General features: G+C 39.4%; 1 protein-coding gene across 8 annotated transcripts in view; it reads left to right on the plus strand.

The window, feature by feature from the left end:
* Positions 1-25,668, plus strand: part of LOC121434621 (voltage-dependent calcium channel subunit alpha-2/delta-1) — a 380,872-nt gene that overhangs the window by 163,114 nt on the left and 192,090 nt on the right. For all 8 annotated transcript variants that reach the window (XM_041633534.1, XM_041633535.1, XM_041633536.1 and 5 more), the window contains exon 4: positions 13,298-13,357. In XM_041633534.1, the coding sequence (XP_041489468.1) occupies positions 13,298-13,357 (60 nt within the window). The remainder of the gene's footprint in view (positions 1-13,297; positions 13,358-25,668) is intronic.

A 25,668-nucleotide genomic window follows, 5' to 3' on the forward strand; every position in this document is an offset into this window, starting at 1 on the left:
CTTAGATATCACAGTATCCTACAGAGCTTCTAAAATAAAGTTCTACATGTAGAAATTGCTAGATCAGAAAGATGTACTAATTGATTTAACTGATCAAACCAATTGTATTTTTTTTTTTTTTTTTTTTTTTTTTGGTTTTTCGAGACAGGGTTTCTCTGTGGTTTTGGAGCCTGTCCTGGAACTAGCTCTTGTAGACCAGGCTGGTCTCGAACTCACAGAGATCCGCCTGCCTCTGCCTCCCGAGTGCTGGGATTAAAGGCGTGCGCCACCACCGCCCGGCCAAACCAATTGTATTCTGTTCATGCATCTCTGCTGTTTCTTTAGAAATGCTGACAGTTTTCAGCGTTGCTCTTGTTTATATATGAACACATTTTGTTCTTTTGTCATATAATAATTGAAGATATTAACACATGATTATCATCAGGAGATGGGAAGAATGTACTATTCTCATTTCTATTGCTTATGTCAGATGAACGTAGACCTGTTTACCTTTTCCATGTTTATGGATAGACTAAATTCTTTGTAGCATATATCATAATAGCATTGGCTTTAATTTCAAACCTTTAAAAAGATTTGATGAAGTAATTGTTAATATTTTTTTTTTCAGAGTCCTGAACTCTTTGAGGCATTTGGCCATAGAACACTGATGCCCAGTAGGCAGATTCTTCTGTTCTGTGGTATAGTGTTTGGATATGCCTTATATGTACAACTTCTGTGTACTTCACACCATCACCAGGTTACTTGTAATTCTCAATGCAATGCCTTTTAAGTATTATATTCTGGGCTGGAGAGATGGCTTAGAGGTTAAGAACACTGACTGTTCTTCCAGAGGTCCTGAGTTCAATTCCCAGCAACCCCATGGTGGCTCACAGCCATCTGTAATGAGATCTGGTGCCCTCCTCTGGCATGCAGGCATGCATGCAGACAGAACACTATATACATAATAAATAAATGATCTTTTAAAGAAGTATTTATATTCATTAAGAAATAACCAAAATTAGAAATTGGATATTTGTTCAATACAGACAGTTTTTATTAATGATATTTTACTTTTGAAGTTGATCAAATGTCTGTAAAATCCCTAGGTAGAAAATTCCAGCTGAGATTTTTTTGATGTGGTATTTTAGAAGATAAAGACAAAATTGAATAAAGACTAAAGAAGACTCAAGCTTTTAATTTTAAGACTCAAACTTGTTGTTTGATAAACACCGAGAGGTCTTTTGTGCTGTGTGTTGAATGAGCATAAATTATTTCTGTTTATTATTCTGTGCTTCAGTGGTGTTGTGGACAAGCTATACTGTTTTCTCATGGTCGAGGCAAGTGGTGTATGGTGAGTTGCTGCTAGCAAATCACAACAGCTCAGCCACTTTCTATTGTCTACTACTCTCTGTAGGAGAATTTATTGTCTTTTACTGTCTTTATAATTTGCATAAAGATAGCATATGTAAAGAACGTAGTAAAAGCTTAACACTTGGACATTCTCAACCCTAGTTTTTATTTTAGTCTTATTATGATACACACCTCAGGTTATCTATGTGGAAGACATTTCCTAGATCATAGGAAGAAAGGGGTGTGTTTTAACCATTAGTATTATTAAGACATTAGATGTATTGTTTCATACCAGTTTTATTTAAAAGACATAAAGGAGGGATTTTGAATTGTGAACTTAAGAGCCAAGAGCTTCAAAATTTCTCACTGCTGAGAAGTGCCACATTTAAGAGGTGTGAGCAGAAAATTATAGAATAGTCATAGAACTAATAAGAGGATTCATAATTTACTGGAAGCCTTTATTGTAACTGCTAAATTTTTGTTGAGAAGAAGAGGAATAATAATAGTCTTGCTCAAGTTAAAAAAAAAAGCTAGAGATACTAAAATTTTCAGCATTTGAAAAGATATATTCTCAGAAAGGAGAAAAATAAGAATGACATTTTTTTTTCAGTTACTAGTGAATAATGTTTCTGATACTTAAACCAAAAAAAAAAATGGTGAACTCCATGTTGACGAGTCTGATGTTGATGGACATCTGATGTTGTGATCTTCTGACCCCTAAGAATCATCTGTGCTTAGAGCACACACTGTATCCTCCATAGGACATGATTCAATTACCCCCTCCCCAGATTGATGGGGGAGGGGTGTTTCCATAACAACAGGAGCCAAGCAGAAAACCTGCCTACTGTCTTCAGGTCATTTCTTTTCTCTATACCTGCTACTGAATTAGCAACCCGTGTGGGAACTAAGCTCTTAGGCAAATGTTGTTAACGTACAAAGAAGCAGAGGTAACAGGGTAGGAATGATTAGTTCGCCAGCCAGAGTAGCCTTAAATGGCACTGATTTGCCAGCAGCCATTGTGTGAGGATGAAGTAGAAAGAACCAAAGTGATGACAAACCCTCGTTTAAAATGTGAACCAACTGTGAGAGGGACCTGAAGCCAATCCGAGCTATAGGAGCATGCTCAATGACTTAGACACATCTCTCTTTGGGGGAACCTTTGGAAATTAAACCCCTTTTCTCCTCTTATGACCATTTTTATTAAACATAGTGAGGGTGGCCTTCTCACTGGCCAAGCTCCACACAAAACTGGAACTAAAGATGAAAGCCAATTTGAGAATTGTGTTCAGACTAGCTGAAGGTGTACTTTCTGATAATTTTGCCCCTTTCTGCGTCTTTATCTTTATATGCTGTTGCTGACCATCTCAAATACCTATCAAAAAGCAATCGACGTTCCGTTAAAGATTGTAAAGTCGTCCTGCCATTGGAGCTGATAGCTACTAATTGAGACTGTGTTAGAAGCTTTACTACAGAAGAAATATGATGGCCAACACTGTGTGGATAATAAAGTATTGAAAGAAAAATTATATCAAAATAAATAGTCCTTAATGGTCCTGTCATCGTAGATATAAAAATAAAGTTGATGGCTCTTTTAACCTACCATCTCTGTTTACCACTTTTTCTTCATTTATCTTCAGTTTCACACTTACATTTGTAAATTTACACATAAACATTTGTGAAGAGAATCTACTTGTGATAATGCAGGGTTTGAAATGTCAATGGTTATTTGTTGAGCACCGGAGCTTCACTAAAACATCCACAAATCCTTGTGTATACTGGTTATGACAATCCCTGTGCACACTGGTTGTGACAATCCCCGTGTACATTTGTTTGTGACAATCCCCGTGGACAGGTGGTTGTGACAATCCCCGTGTACACTGTGACAATTCCCGTATATACTGGTTGTGACAATCCCCGCGTACCCTTGGTTGTGACGTGCTGTGATAATGTTCTGTGTGTCTCGCGTCTGTAGCAGGCATCATTTTCCTTATTGCTTCACTATGTTCTAAGTGAAGATAATTGTTTCACAGGCAAGGTTCATGCAGCTCCAGTCAAAGCCAGAGTCTAAGACGTGGCTGCATTTCTCAATCAGGGACTTTTGCCTCACGTACTCATTGGCAATGTGCTTTATTTTCAAAATATATGTTTTCAGAATAACAGCTTTAGAACAAATAGTTTGTTCCTATGCTTTATTTATTTTCTACAGCTGTGAGAATCGGCAGTTAAGATAACACATTTTCTTCTTGTAGTACACTGGTCACATTGTCTGTGGAGGGGCGTCATTCACTTTTATTTCTTTAAATTTTATTTAAGTAACATATTTTCATTGATTCTACACATCAACCACTGTTTCCCCTTGCTGCTCCCGATCCCCTCCCTCTGACTCCTCTTCTGTCTCCATTCAGAAAGTGGCAGACCGCCCATGGGATTGAAAGAAGCATGGGACATCACGGTGAGGTAGGACAGGACAAGCGCCTCACGCTATATCAGGCTGGGCAAGGTAATCCATCATGGGGAACAGGGTCCCAAAAGCCAGCTAAGCGCCAGGGACAGATCCTGATCTCATTGCTAGGAGCTTTACAAGAGACCCAGCTACACAACTGCCCCCCACGTGCTGAAGGCCTAGGTCAGTGCCCTGCAGGCTCCCTGGGCAGGGTTCTTTCTTTCTGACCTCACATCCAGTGTGTTTCATAGCTTTATTTCAGTAAATATTTAAGATGGCTGTTTTCTCTACAAAATGTGTGTGGTTTTTCTTAAAACGTTTGAGGACTTCATTAACATCTAGTTTGCCCACGATTTTCGTTTTTGTTTTACAGTATAGACAGTTATGGTAGATGCTATCCAGTTAACTTCTCATTGGTCGTCTACCTGTTAAACTGTAGAGGTATTTTCATTGTTTTAAAAGTTACTTACAATGTAGGTCAGTCCAGCACAGGGAAAGGAGATGTTGCCAGCAATCCACTCACAGCATCTGAACGCCTCTGTCAGCACGCTGTTTATAAGGAGAAGTCAGAAGGCCTTTGGGATGAACACTGCAGGTTTAGTTCTTGGCTAGAGTTGCTGTTGCCTCCTCTGGCTGCGCTGTCTCCTAGGATAAATAATTTGACATTATGCCTGAACTGTGTTGAGCTTAGAGCCATTACCAGCAGGACGGAGGACTAGACTCGCCGAGGAAGAACCCTCACGTCGATATCTGCTCTAGCCCCGTGAAATCCCACGCTTTTTAAACATTCATGTGGCGTTGAGTTAACGTAGCATTTTAAAGAATTAAATAATGATATAGTTATTGGGAAATGTGCTTGTCATGTAGAAAGATAAGTTTTGAGGCCATAAGGCCACAGTAATGCCTGCCATTTCAAAGTTTCGAAGTGACTGATGGCATCTCTGTGAAGTTAGTTATCAATCTTGATGAAGCCTTGAAGTCATTATCTCTGCACGTCCACACACACAGTGACTGTGAGTTTGCTCTCTGCCATACACGGCATAAGACATGGAAGGTGTACAGACACAGGAAAACTGTGTTTGTTTGTTTGCTTGCTTGCTTTTTGTTTTTTGTTTTTTTTTTTTTTGTTTGTTTGTTTTGGTAGGGACTTCAGTTGGTTTCCGCTCAACTGTCTTCTGCTCAGCCTTTCTGGAAGAGTGGCTTTTAGTAAATGCCTATACTCTCTAGACAGGTTGCCCGAGAGGTGCGCTTTCAAGGCTCGAGCTGAAGAAAGGATGAGCCACACTGACCTTGATTGACAGATTTGACCCACAAGTGCTTCAGAGTCTTTGGTCAGGGGCCCAGGGTGATTTACAAACGTTCAGTGAGTGATTCCTGCAGATGATGGGGAACCTTCGTTTGGTTTATCAGGGTTGTGTTTTCTTGCTGTGTGCTGTGGAGCGGAAGGAAGGTGGTGGGTGTCGATCGCTGGTTGCGTAGCCGTTGCTTTCTTGCTGCTGCTAAAAGGGGTTTTTGCTTTTCTCACCAGATGAAACCTCCTTTACCCTGGCTTCTGTTTTCTAAGAGTCTGCCAATTGTTCAGAGCTAATTACATCTCTGAGATTAGACTTGAAGCTTTGTGATTAATTTCAAAAGCGCTTACTGAACATGACAAATCTAGGCTGAAATCTCTACAACAGGATCCAGAAGCCCTGTTCCAGAGTTTTGTTTTTCTCATGGCCGCAAATAGAGAAGTTATGGTGACGAGCATGATTTCAGCAGGTTTCATCTACACGTTTTGCACATGATGGCTTCTGAGTTGGTACACCATAGAAGAAAAATACTGTAGTTATTGTGGGATCTTTGTTTCGTATAACATGATATTTTAAAAATAGGAAATTATTAAATGATTTCTTATGCATCCTTACATTTCACCTGTACAGATGCCTTTGTGGTTTGGCTTAAACCAGTCAATACTAACATTTTATTATGTTGATAACTGTTTCTGCATTCCCTTTAAGTAGTTACAGATATACTAAGATATTTGAATTTACACAGATAGCTAAACTGTACATGTTTTTTTTTATCTCTATTTAGTCCATCTCTTACAAATTTTAATTTTCAAAGAAGCTCTCTAATGAGTTTTATAGTCTGTTCTTTCTCTGGAACATTTGAGCAGATAGACTGCTGCTTTCCAGAGGCCAGGAGAATTTCTTAATATTGGAGATTACTTTCCTAAACTTATGTTGGATTGCATCAACATGCCTTTTAGGTCTTGGGATTTTCCTGATTTAAAAAAAAAATGGGAAATTTAAAAATAAGGATTCTTTCTTTATGTTTTATGCCATTAAACAAAATCGAAAAGTCTAAAAAGTTTATTTTAACTTGGTGCAAATAAAGCATAGAAATGTGCCAAAGACATCCTCGGTGGCTCTATCCTGCTGTGCCTTCTCAACCCAAACCTTACAGCCACCGAGGAAGTCTTTGGTCAAGTGGCAGTTTGAGATCATTCAGCTTGCACAATGTCTGTGCAGATAAAAAGATGATTTCTTAAGGGATTGCATCGTCTGCATTTGCAAATGAGATTCCTCCTGCATTCTGATGGTGAAGATGTAATGAACAGTTAGGTCCGGGCACTGAACTGTGTCCAAGCTGGCTGCAGCTTGGCTGTCTGATGCGACATCGGCAGCCCCAGGCAACTGCAGCAAAGCAGATCTCACATACATGGCCTTAGTGACTTGCTTTGTTCCATCTAAACTCCATTGGAAGGATGATGGCTTCCTCCTGGGAGAAACCATTCCCTGGGGGAAACTGATGGGATTCCTCCTTGGCATTCAAGGAATTTCTCCCTGTAAAGCCCACAGGGAGAAAACAATCGGGAGGATCAAGGATCAGAGTAGACTGACATCTTTTCAAACACATAAAACCAAACAGTGTGAGCTACAGATGCAGGTCACTGCCTTGTGAAGGTTCAGTCTTTGCCCAGCTCAGAGGAGAGGCTCTAGGGGAATGTCAGGTGATCTGGAATATATTATCTCTCTCTTAAAGTACCCAAGGAGAGACAGGAATGATGAACTCTTTATAGTAAGTTTCAGAATATTGGTTTCTATGTGGTTGGATATTTGTAGTCTGGCCCACAGCCAAACGTGTGTGTGTGTGTGTGTGTGTGTGTGTGTGTGTGTGTGTGTAAGAATGCCTGTGATTTAGTTTGCTGTGTTTAGCACGCTTATTCTGCCAAAACCCATTCTTAATTTCAAGTGAGGAATCCAAATTTGTGGTAAAGTTGTGGTTTACATGGGAATTTAACTGAAAAACGTAGATAAGACATGAATAGTGTAAACATTTAGAAAGCGTCTGTCAGATAGTGACCCCAAGGTGTGTGTTTGCTATATATGTCATAGTACATAAATAGAATGTATGTTTCTACTGGAAGAGATTGTGTTTGAATGTACGTATTATATATTGTGTGTTATGGACATTAACTACACAAAAAATGCTCACTGTTTCTAAAATCAAGCACACACGCATAAAATAATTTTTAAATTTTATTTTTGTAATTATTATGAATAAGGATCTCTGTATAATGTTCAGGCTAAACTCCAGGTCATAGCCTTCTCCTAAGATCCCCCACACGGACTTGTGGAAGTACACATTATTCTGTGCTCAGATTGTTACTTGGGATACTTTTCCTTCCAATCAGGATATGGACACATTCACCTGGTTGTCGCAGCTTCCTTGTCAAATGGTGAAATATACTAATAGGAATGAATTTGGTTACTCGGATCACATTTTATAACTCTGTGACGTCTTCTCTGTGATTCTGAGTACATTTTAAACAATAGGTAAATCCCCTTCTACCGGATGCTCTCTTCTGCTGTTGGAGAACCCGGGTCTTCCAGATAACCAGGCCCTAAGCAGGTGCTATGAGCAGCCCACTCTATCCACCCCACCTTTCTGCCAGAGCCTGCTATGGTCACTTTGCTTGGTCCACAAATTAGCCAATCCCCACATCCCCACCCTGAGGAGGAGTGACCCCTGTTGTATAGCCTAAGCTTTGCTCCCTTACCCCAGTCAGGGAACATGGGTCACATATTGATTTGCCCTCATTCCACGGAGGGGAGACTATTTCGGACCTCCACAGTGTTGATAAAAGCCTTTTGTCAGGATAAAATGCCTTTCTTGGTGCACCTGTTCACCGCCCCCAACACTGACACTTCTCCAGCGGAAGGCCTGAGATGCTCTGTTCTTCTGAACTCCAAGGTGACTTCACCGTTAGGACAATGCCCTATTAGGATACAAGGTAGCTGCCGAGTAGGACAATGCCCTATTGGACTCCAAGGTGGTTTACAGCATCAGGACAATGCCCTATTGTGCATGCAGAGATGCCAGGCTTCCATTGGTCTTTTGATTACTCAAATAAGGAATTGGTGCTTTGTAATTCAAATAGCTACTAAAATTCTGCTTCAATCTGTTTCTGTAGATGTGAGCTTTTCTGCAGGAAGAAATGAGAAATTTCGTGCCGCTGAGGACTTTGCTTCACTTTATTTATATTTATACGTTTAACTGGCCTTCAGTGATTATAGTTCTAACATAATCTGTTTGACGGAGTTGTGTTGGTGATGTTAAAATGGAAACAGACCTATAGATGTCTACACAGGTCCACACACATCTATACACATACATAAATAGAAATATATACAAAATACATAAGCATCTGAGATGCTGAAGACTGTTAAATTCATGAGGGGTACACCCACACACTGAGACAATGGGATGTTCTATCGGGAACTCACCAAGGCCAGCTGGCCTGGGTCTGAAAAAGCCTGGGATAAAACCGGACTCGCTGAACATAGCGGACAATGAGGACTACTGAGAACTCAAGAACAATGGCAATGGGTTTTTGATCCTACTGCACGCACTGGCTTTGTGGGAGCCTAGGCAGTTTGGATGCTCACCTTACTAGACCTAGATGGAGGTGGATGGTCCTTGGACTTCCCACAGGGCAGGGAACCCTGATTGCTCTTTGGGCTGACAAGGGAGAAGGACTTGATTGGGGGGGGGGGAGGGAAATGGGAGGCAGTGGCGGGGAGGAGGCAGAAATCTTTAATTAATAAATAAATAAACAAAAAAAAGAAATTAAAAAAAATTCATGACTAAATTGTGCAACAATCAGAGAAGCCACACCCCTCCACCTTCCTCAGAAGCCTGTGCTCTTTTCTTTAGAATGTGGAAGCGTGCATTCGCCTTCATTTGCTATTTTCAAAAGGTGTTGTTGGCTCGTTCAAATGTGTATCTCGGTCCCCTAAGAACCTTTTAATGAAAATTAGTAAAACTCATTACAGTGATAATTAGATTGTCAATACAGGTACAGTACAGCAATTGCCATTCCTTATTGGGTATTAACTGTTTGGACATTAATCTCAGTCATCGAAAATGCATATTTTGCTTGAATTAGTTGGTTGTTTATATCCATTGTCCTTTATTGGAGGAAAAAAACCTGATCTAGATTGTCTGAAAACATGGTTTTAGAATTTGTTTGAGTGCACTCTCTAAGACAGTGCTTCGTATTTAAATCTGAATGTCGGCGGCTTTGGAGTCTTGACGGAATAAAATAGCCCTGTGGTGCCTCCGAGTTTGCTTTCAAAGCTCTTAAAAATCTGGATGATTGTTTGATTGTTCTCAAAACTTAAAAGTAAAAAAATGAGCCTAAAATTAATTCATAGCCTAGGAAGCAGAAAACTTAGATGTTTAGAAAATACTGTGTTTGTAAGAGGAGATAAATCTAAATATCGTTGATGAGAATGATAAGAATGACCCTTTTCAATACCATCCGCTTTCCTATTTGACTTTCACGTCATCTGTCAGAATTCAATGCCAGCGTTAGAGGAGCAGACAGGGCACAGTGAGAAGGTCAAGGTTGAATAGACCTCCTAGGGAGCTGGCCTTTCTCTCATCTGATAAACTCTTTCCTGTCTGTCTGGTTTGATTTTGTTCTAGTCCCTGCAGACCATGCCATATCAAAAGCTTTTTACTGATAGGAGCAATCCATCTGCCTTTGAAGGGATGCCTTGTGTAAAGACAGTGCCCAAACTTGTTTTATGAATTTGTATTTTATTTTGGTTTCCATTTAACCCCAAAGCATACCTTTCTGTCATTGTTTTAGAATTGATTCTACAGTGTCTTCATATATACCATATATACCGTGATGGCTAATGATATAAATGGGCATTATAAAAATTGGCATTAGTTTAAGCTTCAGAGACTGAAGCTTCAGTGGCCAGTCTGCTGTGTTAAAACTGAGTCTGTAAAAGTCATCTTTAAGGTGTTCTTATGACTATTATTTTAAAGATGCAATCTAAAATTCCAATGGACATAGGGATATGTGAATTTTAGATACATCTCTCAAGATTTTCACATGCATTTTTAAAATGAAGTCATTTAAAAGTCTGGACTTTGTCATAAGCAGAACTGAGCTTCACTTTTCTTCACAGGTGTTGGAATTGGAAACTTTAGAGCCAAACAACAGACTCAGGCAGCCCCAACAGAGGAGGTTCAGCATCCCATATCCAGCTTGCTAGTTAAAGAGGTGCTAATGGTTGGTAGTGAAAGCAGACAGGGGAGAGTAATTTGTTCAGTATGGCTCCATTGGGGAGAAGGCAGGGAAAGGGGTCCAGTGGCTCCACTTTCATTTCCAGGAACTGACGTGCACTTTGGGTTTAAGTAAAGAAAGAATTGGTCAAACAGAGGTCCAGTTCTCCTTTACCTGCCTCTCTTCTGTGTCCACAAGGTCATCCCCAGGAAAGGAGCATCCTTGCTGAAGAGAGCAAGCTGACGCTTAGAAAGATGTCGCTGCTGCTCTAGCAAGTGGCCTGGACTTCCCATTATAACCAACCCCATTTGGATGAAGTCTGTTCTGCATCCCCACTGTCTGGACATTGTTTGAATCTATGTCACAGAGATGTTTATCAGTCAGTCGGCTCTGGGCTTGGGGGAATTCAGCTCAGTTTAGGAGAAGTTAAGGAGGCAGAGCTAATGATGAGACGCTGGAGTCAAGGAGACTGATGGCCAGTGGCGCTTTCCTCCTTCAGTTGCTCGTACCGGCCAGATGCGTTTTAGTGTTCAACATGTGCTTCATGTCTGCTTGCTTCCCCTCCACTCCAGTCCTTGTGGTCTCCATCAAAACAAAAACAACCCACGCAGTACTCAGGGCATAGAGTAGTAGGTCGATACATCATTACTATAGTGGCACACTCTCGGGCTGAGGTGGCTAAGAGAGGCCACTATGTCAGCCCACACCTTAGGCAGGCTTTACATGGTCTCTGGATTTTTTTTTCTTTTGAGACAGGATCTCCCTATATAGTCCGTCATGGCGCTCTTGCAGCAATCCTCCTGCCTCAGCCTTTCAGAGTTCTCTTTTATACTGTTTCCTGTCCCAGTGATTATCAGGCCCTTTGGATAGACTGTAGTGGGAAGTGATAATGGTGTGTCCTGGCTCTTTACTAGAAAGCCTTTGGGTAGATAGCAATTATAAGGTAACCATAATGGATAAGGTCTATCCATCCTTCTGCAAAATCATCAAGTTACTTAAAATATTAGGAAACTTTATTTTGCAAGTTATTTTTCTTTTCTGGAGCTGAATTGGGTGGTTCTTGCACATAAATATTGTAGATTATCACATGGCATCACAATATTAAAAGGTTGGGCAAGCCTGGGACCTTCTAGCTAGTTCTGAATGTCATGTCTCCACTCAAAGCCAGAGATAAGATTCTGTTCCCTTTCTCCTGGCCTGTAATTGGAGTTCCTGTTTACACAAGCTGCTTATTATGAAGGAGGGGTTCCTCCCCAGCTCCCTTCAAGCCTGTTCCTACCTAAGCAGCCACACGATAGCCTATACTACCCATTCCATAATTGCATTTGCTTTCTCTGGAAACTAGCTGTGGATATAGGGCATATATATACACACACACACACACACACACACACACACACACCTGTATAGATGGAGACTGGCTGACAAAAACATTCACACTTTATTAGATAGGGATTTTATTACTCTTAGTGCAATTTCCCTATGGCATTCAGTGGTAGATTATTGGCTTTAAAATGTCACTTGACTGGAATGGAAGTTAATTAGAGGCTCGCAGTGTCTAGAAGGCACGTCGATTTCTTTAAGTAATGACCTTCAGGTCTTTCGTCACCGGGAAAAGCAGTTAGCGGGTGTGCTAGCTCTAAACTAGACTATCTCCAAAGTCAGGACTTGGAACTTTTATGAAATTTGATTAAAGTGTCATTTATTTCTTTACGAATAAAGACGTAAGAACAGTATATTTTTCATGAGTTCCTAATGTTACATTTCAGGCAGAGAAACTAAAATTTAGCAACTTTTGTATTCAACTCTTGAAAATACGTGCCATTTTTATACATTTGCCTTGCTATCTTTAGGCTTCTAGAAATTTTTAGGCTCTCACAACAAATGTTCTTTACTTTATTAAAATCTATATCTAGTGTGTGTGTGTTTAGTGTATGTGTGCGTATGCAGGCAACTACATTCTAGATGCATATGAGGAAATCAAAGATCAAAGGAGCTGAGTTGATCCTATATTTATTATATTATTATACATTTATTAGTAATACCTATGTAATGGCTTAGAAAATAGACAGATTATAGTATTTAATTTAAAGGACAGATACTAACATGTTAATGTCAAAAACGGCCCAAGAAATCCTTCCATTAGTTCATGTAGACTTGACTCATTGGGAGAGCAACCACCAGAGAATATTTCTTGGAGACTGACAAAATCAATGGATGGCTTGTATTCGCCTAAATTCTAACCTGCTATTTGTCTCTTAAGAAGTGAATTTAATACATTTGTGTTTATTGTGTTTGCTGTTAACTTTGTGCTATTTCTGCCCCGATATTTCAACTTAAAAGTACCCAAGGGAAATAAAGCAGCCTTACACTCCCCCACAGTTTATCATTCTACAGGGCCGCAAAATGAAGGTCTTTCCATATGTGTGCATTCTGAGTTTACAGTCTTTCAAATAATGTTTGAAACATCTATGCATACTCTTAGCAAATAGGAAATGCCAAACATGTTCTTATCAGTGTGCCTATTTGGTTACTATATAGTCATCCATGTCTCAACATCATTCTCTTCCTACTGAATGAAATATTTGGTAGTGTTTTAAAAACAGGATTATACTCCAATCATTATAATGTCTTTATTTCATTAAAACTTCTTTTTTCTTTTTACAAAAAATTGGAATATAAGTCCTTGATGGAACCCACCCCTGATGAAAACAAGAGAGATAGGTCAATTCAGTGGTATTCAAGAAGAGTAGACAGTTCGTTGCTGTGGCATCAGCTTCAGTAGGTTAGATTGCTAACTGGTTTAGGACTTATGGATCATAAGTAAGTACTCTTTGTTGCTTTTTATGCCCGTAATTAATTATACCATCAAAGCTCATGGATAATGTATTATGTTGTAATTTCCTGTTCCTGTGGTCATGGTCACGTGTGTCTAAGATTTACAATTTCTTTTTCAGCGCCTGGCTATGGAAGCTGAGAAGGTCCAAGCTGCCCACCAGTGGAGGGAGGATTTTGCAGTAAGAACATTTTTTTTAATATAATCAATTCATTTAAGTTGATCATTTATTTTTTGTTGATCAGTACTTTTGTTTCCATAGTTTTAGTCACATTTAAATATGGTCAGCGATGGAATTTTACAGTGTTATAGGAATTTGATCCCAAACTCCCAAAGTCTATTCTTTTTTGAGTGACGTGGACCAGTTAAATTAGTGAGAATATTCATGGTTATCTTTATGTATGAGAAAAGAAAGAAAAAAATACAAAAAAGGTTCTCACATTCTTCAAGGCATTTGAAAATATATTGAAGCAGCATTGAATCATACACTGAGTAATCTTCACCATTGTTTTGAAAACAAAGTTGCATTGAACTGGTTTTTTTTTTTTAAAGAAATACATGCATTTTGAATTGTCTTTCTGGGTGAAATAACTGAAGAAATAAGCGAAGCATGCTCACCGTTTGATTGGTTTGAGTGTTGCTGGACCCTTTCCCAATTTACTGTGAACTACTTTTGGACATGCCAGCTGGCATTAGCTTTCATGTTTTTTTTTATTATTTGATAAGCTTGTTTTTGTTCTCTGGGATGCTAGGTTAATTGCATAACATTGCAGATGCCTTCCCTGTAATGAAGAACTTACTACCCATTCACTGTGGTAGCCAACGGAAGTGGCCAATCCCGAAATGTCATTTGAAGTTCTTCTGTAACATAGTTGATGCCTTTATTTATAATGGAGATGTTCTCCGTCTCTGATGACTGATAAACTCCAGACAACTCCTTTTTGGCACACAGTCTTTCCCTAACCCATCGATGCTATTTCAAAATGGTCACAAGTGTGAGTGCTAATGACAGTGTCTGAGATTTTATTCTAAACTGTGTCAGATCTAAAGTTCAAGAACTTGTACAGCAATAGGTGTGGGAAGTAGCGTGGCTACTTTGTGTTTGTTATTTTGCTTGCATACATACATATATACAAACATACATACAGAGGGGCAACTAGTTTAAATAACATGATGAATTTTTTTTTTATGAACTTCCTTGCTTGATACTTGTGATCCTTCTTCTTTGTCTACTAATTGGTCTCAGACAATCTATTCAGTAGTGATTCTCGTTGACTGTCATCTTAATTTGATTTTCTCAGTGAATTGATCATATTGACTGAGTAGTTCTATCTTATTAGATATTGGATTTACCCACAGCTGTTTGTCATGGTTAGGCTACTAAAGGTCAGTTTGTCGCCCGCCTGTAATATATGAAGAGAAATTGTCGAATGAGTAAAAATCATAAGCACCTATAGCACTGAGGAACATGAGCTTTTGGAATGAGGGGGTTGGAAGCCAGTTACTACCTTTTAGATGAGGGAAATGACCTTAAAATTGTGTTTCTTGAATATAGCTTAGAGACAGGCAACCCCCCCCCCAAAAAAAAAAACCAGCTTTGGTGATTTATGTGGATGACAAGTCTTCTTCCTGGCCCCCCATTTAAAGGTGGCATATGACATATTATGAACGTAAACTAGGCCCAGTTGGTGTGGTATTATTATAGTGCAGTTGCTGTTGGTTGAGTTTGAATCTTCAGTAATTAACAGAACACCAAGGATTATCAGCATCTCACAGTGTCCCTTTGTAATATAGAAATCACTTTTCCTCTTTGAAAAAAAAATCAGTTTCAATAAATCATTTGGTAGTTTTCGCCATTGTTAAAAAATAACAAGTTGACATAGACTTAAACTAATTTTTTTCTTTACCATTGTCAATGTATTTAAGTAGTAGTTGTGTCTTTCTAGACAGCAGATCTTTTCCCCAGATACTTTGTAAATTGTTGAATACTAAGTCATCATTTTCCTGATAGGTGATAGGTGACCTGAAAGACAGCACTCAGAGTGTTAGCGTTTGCAAATTTAGTGCATCGATAGTGTCATCAGCTGGAAGGCACACTAGCGTTTTGCTTATTTTACTCATTTCCAACAAAACACTGGTTCAACGATGAGTTGCTGACAATTTCATACCGTGCTCCTATTTGGGTCTTGTCAAGTTTTTCTTTATATGTAAAATAGTGCTTCTATTATGTGCCATTAATACCCATGTCTATGAGGCAGCACTGTTAGAAATTTCATTCAGGATAACAAATGTGTCCACAATGATGCAAAAGCCATTACTAATGTTTATATGGATAGAAGTGAGTCATTTACCTTAGTATTAAATGTTCCTATCGAATAGTATTCACTGTGCGGGAGCCAACTCTGTTCTTAAGTTCCCATTAAACTACAGTGTGCTCAGGACCTGTTAACATACCGTATTACCCTTAAAAGAGACTCTTGAAGGAAAGCAGCTCAGAGCTTTGTCCACTGTTTTTCCTGCACACACGTCGTGCCCGCTGCTCACGGGGCACCCATCTGTCGGCCTTTGTGTGCTTGAGAGTTGGTGTCCTCCATGGCTTCCATGTTAGCAAGTGTCCCTGGCCACTCTCCTCCTTGGGAGGCCATGGTGTGCTAGAATGGTTGAAATTGTGAGAAGTTTCATGCCTGCAGAATAGAACCGGATTAGACTTACTAAATCTTTAGATTCAAATGATCAGGAAGTAGTAAAATAGAAACCTTTCTTCCATCTTTTTCTGACAAAGTAGACAGTGCTAAAATCTATTAATTCACAGATACATCGAGCTAAATTAATCCTCTAGATCCGGAATAAGAAATCAGTGATTGATAATTAAACATAACCAACATTAGACCTTTGTTTTGATAAAGCACCCAAAACAGTTGCCATTTTTTAAGCAAACATTTGAAAATGTTTAATTTGAAATTAAACACCTCATTCTGAAAGGCCCTCCCTCTACACCTTGGAATCCTTTCCTCAGTCCAGGTATTTGGCTGTTTCCACCAGTGCGATAGCTCTTTAATAATTTAGCACTCAGGTAATTTCGAAGGCAGGAAGAGTTTCCTAAAAGCTGCATTAACATTTCAAAAAGAAATATAATATTCTGCTTCTTCCCTCAAGTATACGTTGGCATGTTTCATTAATATTGCTCAGGCAAAAGTTGATTAGTGTTCCCCGCTGTGTAAAATAGAAAAATCACATAAACAGCGAGAACAAAAGGCGAAGCCCTAACTGCTGGCAGCAAGAAGGGGCTCGTGTAATTCACACTCTCCCTCGGCTCCACTTGGTTCCCACAGGAGCATACAAGCAAGGGAACAACGGGCCAAAAGCTCCGCGGGGTGACACGTGGTGCTAATAACATGGGAGGGGACAAAGGACTTACACGCTAAATAGATTAAAATTGATGTGGCCATGCATTGACAAGTTCAAACCAATATTTGTAAGTAAGTCACATCTACCAGCTGCTGTTCAGGTCTCCGTGAAGTATGGGTGCTAACGGAAGCATGCCATGTCAGTCATTTAAGACGGACAGATGATTTGATTAAGGGCAGGTGGGCGGAGGGGGACTATAGCTTGGTAAACTAATTGTTCCGCATGATAGAGTTTCTATTATTTCCACCAAACCAATCTTCTCCAATTGCATCCAAAATCTCATTTGATTGCCTTTGAAATGGCTGGTTAGCTAAAGCAATTTTGTTTCCAACTAAGCCTGCGATATTAATTGTACTTACACATGTATAAACAGAAGGGGTGCCTAATTTGTATTTTAATAACTGGGATCTTTACGTGTGCCGTATTAGTGCCGGCTGGTTGCTGGGTAGGCTGAGTGGAGATGCCCACAAATTGGTCAGTAAATAAAACATTTGCAGGAGCCCTTTAGCTCCTGCTGCATGGGGAAAATAAATTAGCAGAGGAAGATCATTGTGGCGGAAGTTGAATGTGACTGAGTCGGTCAGGCTGATTTAGTTCTTCAGGGTAACTTTTGTTCTGTAATTGTCAAAATCATTTTGCCATGCCATATATTAGAATGTTCTTTTAACATAATGGCATTCAAAATTTTGTATTTGTCTGAGTAAAATTCGTAGGCACGGGGATTCTGTATTATTTCATCTATCCCTATTCATTTCATGGAGGAGCATCGTCTTTGTTAACCAAAGCACAAATGTTTTTTGTGATGAGAAAACAAACTGTGCTTATTTTGATTTTAATGCATAAAGACAAACAGCATTCTGTGTGACAATTTGGTGTACACATTGGTTAGGAAAGGACTTATTTTTGTGAGTGAAAAGTGGAGGATGGCTTGCTGTCTTCATAAGTGAATAAACAAAATTGATGGATCATCAAATTCATTTCAACCTGTGATTGAATTTTGTCTTTCTTAGTTTCTGCCTTGGTTCACTTGTGTATGTTAATTTCTGTAGCATTACTGATAGATACAAAAATTATTAAAATTTCCATTATTTTGATGCTCCTGAAGAATTTTCCCGCATCATAAAAATATATTTAAAAGAGTCACAGTGCAAAATTAATTTTCCCTAATATTGGGAAAGGAAACTCTTCAGTTAAGAAGACTTGAACTAACTTTTGATGCTTTCATCTACTCATATGTGCTCATGACGAATATGGAGCATGCCAAACTAGTTTGTAACAACTGTGGATTTTTACATTGCTGCTTAATCTGGGTAATAGCTCAAATCCTGATTTTTATATTGAAAAGGGAAAGCAGTAGGCTTAACACTTGTTATTTGGCCTAACAAATATTGCTTTCACTCTTAATAACATTTTTTGGTGTCCGCTCTGACCTCACATTTTTTTTTATTTCAATTAAAGCCTGTGAGAACATTGCATGTTGACTAGCCCGTGGCCCTCAGTAAGACACTATCACAGCGTGTGTGAAAATAATAAAAATGCTGATATCCTAGAGGCTGTGCACAATGCTTCCCTTCCCTGGCTGTTGTCTCCACAAGGGAGGGAGAAGTCGGAGAGCTGTTCCACACTGGGGGATGAGACCAGATTGGTCTGGCTGTTACTCACAGTCATTCTGCTGCCTCAGTGTTGTTCACAGACTGAGATTCAGGGAGTGTAGTCAGTTACTGAAATTTCTGAAATTGCTGCCAGTGTCTAAAAATTCCAGCCACAGGTAGTGCCCAGAATCACCCTTATTGACGTTTAAGGAGTCAGTTACTTCAACCAGCTAGTGCCAAATTATAACTGTCAAAAAAGATTCATTATGACAGATGTTTAAGTTCTGCAGTGTAAAACATTTTCTTATTTTATATAGACTACTTGTTCGTATTAAATTGAGGATTTACTATATTAATTTAGGACTAAAGAGAAAAAGATGAGGAACTTGTATGAACATTATAAGTGACTACAAATTACAAATTGTTTCAAAGCCTTCAGCAAGAGGTTAGAGATATGACTCAATGATACACTCTTTGCCATGCAAACATGACAACCTGCATGCAGATTTACACACTCGGGAAATGCCAGGCAGGTGCAGCAGCTCTTTGTCTTCCCAGACTTCAGAAGGCTGAAGCGAAGAGTCCTCAGGACAAAGGGGAGCTAGACTACAAGCAGGGACTGAGTTTGCCTGAGATGCCTTGCCTCAGTGAATAAGGACATCCAATAATTAAGTAATACTCTCGATTGTAGCTTTGGACATCACAGGCATGGCCACACGAGTAACAGTGTTAGTGCACATGCAAACACGCAGGCATGCACACACACACATGCACGCACACACCTGCACATACACACACACATATGCAAACACGCAGGCATGCACACACACACACATGCACGCACACACCTGCACATGCACACACACACATGCAAACACGCAGGCATGCACACACACACATGCACGCACACACCTGCACATGCATAGTTGCAAACATACACACATGCACATACACACAGACTCATGAACAAAAATCCATCAATACTTATAATTACGGTGTACTTTGTGATCTGGCCTACAGAAGACTTTCCAAATTTGCTACTTTAGTGTCTGCCTAATGGCTACGACCATTGACATGAACGTCTGAGTAATCATTAATGCTCTTCGAAAGGATATGAACTCATTCACTCTTGGACCTTTGCTCATCTATGCCATTTCCTTATGGCTTTTCTTGACCAAGATTAGATTTGCTGTTTTTTGATGTTTTCTAATGCCTGCATATGTTTCAATACATACTCTTTCTCCATTTTTTTTTTTATCACTATGGTGCAAACTCCCTGGGATGAGAAGATTGGCTAATGTAATACGAAGATAGTCTAGTGTGATGCATGACATAGCCTGCATGTATTTTTATGAAAAAACAATAGCTTGTTTAGGACACCTGTTTTTACTTGTGAACCTCACTGTCCCTATTACCGAAGAGATGATGAAAGTTTGTTTGAACTGCATCTTTATATGCTGGCATAGACTTACTCACAGCTGTGGCTTAGGTATAAAGCACTGGGTTTAGCATTATGCAGATCTACTTAAAATTTTGGGCCTGACACTAACTTGCCCTGCAGTCTTGAAAAACCAATATTCTCTTGAAATATCTATTCCCTTAAGATATCACCTCTGCTCGTCAATACAACTGTGTCCTTGTGAGATGTTCAGTCATTTCCCTCTGTTTCTATGGCCACCATTTGTCTCCCATAAAGAATATTTCTCCTAACTCCAGGATGCTCTCAAGCAGGTTGGCACTGTTCCTGAGAATTCACCCTTCTGTTGAGTACCTGCCAGCTTTCACTCCTGTTGTTGCCGCTTGGCTCGTTGACGTTTCTTTAAGGTGGAGACAGTGTGGACACTATGCAGACATGAATTGAATAGCACTGTTCCCAAGCCTAACAACTCAGTGGACAGGGCTTGCAGGCCTGTACTTAATGTCTGTGTCACAAAGGGCCTAAGGAAGATGACTCCTTTGTTATCAATTTAAACCTTCTTTCCGTGAGAAGACAAGGTTTGGCAAGTCACCTTTATTTCTCACTCCGTTCTCATCCTTCCCTTGTCCTTTGGGATCCTGGGGATATACTTCATTCCCTTAGGAAACGATCATGTGAATTTTAATAAGTGAATGCATCCGAAAGATTGCCGATAGTTTGTCAGCTCTTACCCTGCATTGTCATGTTTAGCTAGCCATTGAGGGCCTTCTTGCTTTATTATCTGCAGCTTCCAAATTTTGTTATAAATTAGGTTATGTACATGTACTTAGTACTTTGGGAGACTTGGATGATGGCAATACAGGAGCATCATCTCCATCATGGTCCAGAATATCAGCGAGCACACGCTTCTTTTTCCTGGAGCTCTTTACGGCCCAAGTTCTGGAACACTAACTCTATTCCCAGAGATAATCTTGTATTGAGAATAAATAACATTAGATGCTGGAATGGATTCAATTTAATGGAATTAGAGATATGTTAATGGCCTTGCTAAGACTGCTCTGGGAACAGAGGCTGGTCCAGGAGTTAAATACATGGCCTGAAACCTTTTCTCCCTGGAGGGTTTAAGGTACCAGAAATTTGGAGCTTTGAAGGAAAGGAGCCAAGCATGGTGTTCAGGTTGGTGCAGACTCTCGGATGTGGTTCCAGTTGGATTCTTGGACGTCGAATTCTGCCCAAGAGAGTGATTGCTCATGGCTGAGGACTTAGTGAATTGTTTTCGGTGGAAGCAGACTGTCCAGAACACTGAAGAGCTGAGAGAAATAATCCAATCACTGAGTAGTAGAGCAGCCAAAAATTAACCCCAAAAGATATTTCTGAGCAGAGACATTTTAGAGATGTCATGCTTAATTTAAGAAGTTGAGAAATAACTGTGTAATAGTCAATAGAGTACTCACCTACACTTTCTTGAAAATGTGCACGTAATACTGGAGTTGATGACATATGGTAATGATGGCAGAACTCTGGGGTGGTGACTTACTGTCCACGGCAGAAATGGACCATTTTAAAGTTCATTCATGAACTTTATATAGTTTATATAGACCATCTTATATAGTCTGATGAATGGATGCTTTCCTGCCTCTCAAGTAAGTACTGTAGCTGTTTTTAGTTTCTTTCTTTCTTTCTTTTTCTTTCTTTTTCTTTTTTTTTTTTTTTTGTTCTTCAAGACAGGTTCTCTTTACATAGCTCTGTCTGTCCTGGAGCTCACTATGTAGACCAATCCGTCTGGCCTTGAACTCAAAGAGATCCATTTGCCTCTGTCTCCAGCATGCTAGGATTAAAGATGTGCAACATCGCATGCAGCTTGCAATTTATTTCTTTTTTAATACTATCTATCTATCTATCTATCTATCTATCTATCTATCTATCTATCTAGTGAACATTGGTGTTTTGCCTGCATGTATTTCTGTGTGAAGATGTCAGATCGTGAAGTTCAGACAGTTTTAGCTGCCACATGGATGCTGGGAATTGAACCTGGATCCTCTGGAAGAGCAGTCAGTGCTCTTAACTGCTGAGCTCTCTCTCTCTCCATCCCGTCACCTTATTTGTTTTCCATTGCTTTCAACATAAAAACTGAGAATCTTTTAACATTAGAAAACAAAGTAACCAACAAAACTAGACAAAAACCTATTGCAGACCATTCTGCTTTATGGCTTTTCCTCTCTTCCTGTCCCTGGCAGCAGACTTCAATGAGGTATGAGGCCTCCCCTCTTTCCTGCCTTTTCTCTACATATAGGGCAGCCTATGTAACCAAACCTCATATGTCTCCTTTGTAGCTCACTTCCCGAAACCAAATCAGCATTTTCTTTTTAATTTTCTACTTGGTCTTTGTAGAAACTTAAAACTTCTCTTTCTTTAGATGCCTTTTCTTCGTGTCATGAAGCTGCTTTCAGTTTTTCTGTCTTCACTACCCAGTTCCCTGTCAATCTTCCTGCAACCTCTCTCTTCACAGCGTAGTCAGGGCTTAGGAGACAGGACTTCCTCTCTCTTCTTGAGAGCCTATGCTTTCTCCCTAAACAGCTCTGCTGACTTCACATGCAACCCCGCTGAGCTCTGCTGGGCTCTAGGCTTATTCACCGCTTAAGTGCTGGGTGTGTCCGGTGTAATGTCTTCTTGCCTGTAGACACTGCAGATGGTCCATTCCTTCTATTATCTCTTTCCCCTACAGTCTTTAAGTGCCAACTGATATTTATTTCCTAACTCTCTCAGTTAATATAGTTGCAATGAAAGAGTCATCTGAGTGGGGGAGAGACACTGGGGCTCAGAAGTGAAGTGATTGCAAACTCAATTCAATATAGACCAACCTGGTCTGTATTGTGTAGACAGTCAGGGTTAGATAAAGGAAACCCTCTCAAACAAAACAGAATGCAACCTAAAGTTGAGGTGTACTTGGACTTTGTAGAACAGTTCTTCAATTCCAGAGCTCACAGGATAGAAACAGGAGGGTTAGAAATTCAGGAGCTCCTCTGGTGTACCATGAGTCTAGGACTAACCTGGGGTAAAGATAAGTTCTAAAACAAGCAACAAGATAAAATTAAAAATAAGTAAGTTTAAGTGATATAATTAACTAGAAAAAGTAACTTGAAATCTCCCTAAATGTTTGTAGCTGGATAATGTCTCTCTCATATATGTCTTATGGGATACACACACACAAATATAGGTTCCTAGTACTACTTAGTGAATAGAACACAGAAATTGTGAAGACAGCTTATTTGTTTTTGATAAACCTGAATATCTGCATTTTCCCCATTCTTTATATGTCTCAGATCTTACTAGGTTACTATGTTATTTCTTTGTTGCTAAAATTTTCCTTGTTGTCTGTAACCATATCACCACGTTGTTTCGTTCAGGATCTTAATTTAGTTGATGGCTCCTCCAGTTTTACCTAGAAAGCATTAAGAGATAGTTGGTTTTTAGGTCGTATATTAGTAACCATGGCCTGGGAAGATGGATTTGCTTGTCATGAATAGCATGTTCTGCCTGGAAACATATTAAAGTAGATTTCATTAGTTACAGAACACGGGAGCCATAAGTGAAGGCAGTCTCTGCAAACATGTCCATAGAAAAGCAGGTAAGCAGGTTACAGGAGAGCAGAGAAAATTTCTTTGTGGGTTGCCCAGCCTCTCTGACATATTCTGAGCTTTGGAGTTGGTGGAAGCCAGTGATATTCTAAGTTAGTAAATTCTAAGGTTTTTCTGAACGTTCAAAAGTTGTTAGGTCAGACATGACAGTGAACAATGGATCACTATCGAGTACCAGACAGTCCAGTGTCGGTGATCCACTGAGACCATAAGCCACCTGCTAATGACACGGGGACATTATTAGTTATGAAAGATCAACCGATAGCTTAGGTTTGTTTCTAATTGGCTCATAACGGACACTAACATATTTGTATTAATTTTCATGGCTCCATGTGGCTCATGGCTTGTTACCTCATCTCCTACATATCATGCTTCCTGTGGCTCCGCCCTTCTTCTCAGCATCCTCTTTGTCTGTAAATCCTGCCTCGCTATTGGTCATTCAGCTTTTTATTAAACCCATCAGAGTGACATTGTTACAGTATACAAAAATACCATTCCACAACAATCCAAGATAATTTAGCCCTGAAACTGCCATATGCCAACTCTTTGGCCACCAAATTTTTACTAGTCACCAATCTTTCAATCTTTAACACAAGTATCACTTTGTTTTTCTGGAAATCTATATAATTTTGAAAGACCAAATGCTTTAAAAATTGCTGTTATAATAGTGCCTTTATTGTTGACTTATTATTACATTAATTTCATTCTTCACATTAATAGTTCCTGTGGATTTTTCTCATGACGTATATTGATCAGGACGATTGATTAAAGTTCTACCAAGAGTGTCCAGTTTTATAATATCGTGGCGTGACATTGCATAAAAAATATGCAATTTGTGTCAGACCACATTCACAGCTACCCTAAGACATGTGCACCATTAAGGCCACAGGCTGAACATGCCTGTAAGTCTCTCCTCAGTTCTTATATGATTGAGATGGGCTGGACATTTTGTTTTAGCTTTTAAAAAGTTTTGTATTTTCTTCTTTGATGAAGTTTCTGGGATGTTTTCAAAGTTTTCTAAGATAATAACACATGAAACACCAACTGACAAAGCAAGAAAAGCAGTAAATAATCAGACTCTTTGTCCTTTCCCCAACTAACTTTGGGATTGTAGGCCTTTGTTGCTGTGCCCAAATTTTGTGTGCGTGATGGAGATCATGTCTTACATCCTCATGCTTAAACTGCAAATACCAAGGTACCAGCTCTTCCAAACTACCCATGCTCTCCGAGAGGCCACGTACAGTTAGATATAGAGAGTCAGTGCAGCCCCTCTGAATGCGTGAAATATCCTAGAAGAATCCAACAAATTTTACTATTTTCATGAGCTTGGAGTTCCATTTCCTAATAGCTCACAACCAGTAAAGTCTAATAAATCTTATGTTGCCACACTTGGGTTTGAAATTTTGCGGTTTATGTTCTGAAGGGATTTGGTTCTTGATCTGAAGGAATAATGTTCTTGAAATAAAGAATATTAGTTACTACTCCCTGGAGACAATAGATTACAGAATCTAAGTTGCAATAAATCAAAATGTTGTTTGACGGTTTTACTGCTACATTATTTTCATAATCTTTGGGGTGAGTGGAAACAGCCAAATTGTGTATTTGAGATGACATGAAGCTATTTCCTTAGCCAAAAAGGAAATGAAATATCCTGACAAAAATATCAATATTTCTCTTTCTTTCTTATCAGAGATGTTGATCCCGAGGCTTTCCAGAAGTTTTTTTACTTTAGAGTTTTGCCTGGAATTCATAATGTAATTTCACTAATGCAACAGCCTTGATAATATCCACATTGCCTCCATCTATGAGTTCTTTTGTTTTCTGTGGCAGTGAGTGGCTGGGGAAGAAGACAGAGATTATTTGAATCCGCAATATAAAGAATGTCAGTCACAGTTTTGTTTCTGTATCTGATGGCACACAAAGAAATGTTTATAAATTTGCATCGCCAGATTTCCTGGCGTGGAGGCTTGTGGGCTTCTCGCTTGTGGTTCTTTTCTTGGTACTCAGAATGTCAAGGCTATTTCATTGATGAAAATGAATCATCTGAGTCAGAGAACAAAGTCCTACGATAAAAGCCAAGGTCTAGATTTAAAATCATTCTTGCTCGCTTTGGAAAGCTCTGTGTACAGAGGATGAAGAGCAGCGGTTGTCCTCTGACCCAGCGCCGAGGCTGAGCACGCCAAGGACTCCCATCTTCCCCTTGCTTTGAAATTCTTCTGCCATGACAAAAATTCAAGGCTAACATTGCCCAACTTTAATTCATCACAATATTTTGATTTCACAAGCATCAAAAGCCTATTGTATGCATCGATGAAAAGTGCTTTATTACCCAGTGCTATTCACTAAGGAGTGTAGAAACTATAAAATTCTAGCAACTTCCATGGTACATTATAATGTGTTCATTTATTCATTGGCTGATTAGATAGTCTCTAATTCT

This window comes from Microtus oregoni, unplaced genomic scaffold, assembly GCF_018167655.1.
Source record: "Microtus oregoni isolate MIOR12 unplaced genomic scaffold, Mior012 000044F_ref0000062, whole genome shotgun sequence".
NCBI lineage: Eukaryota > Metazoa > Chordata > Mammalia > Rodentia > Cricetidae > Microtus > Microtus oregoni.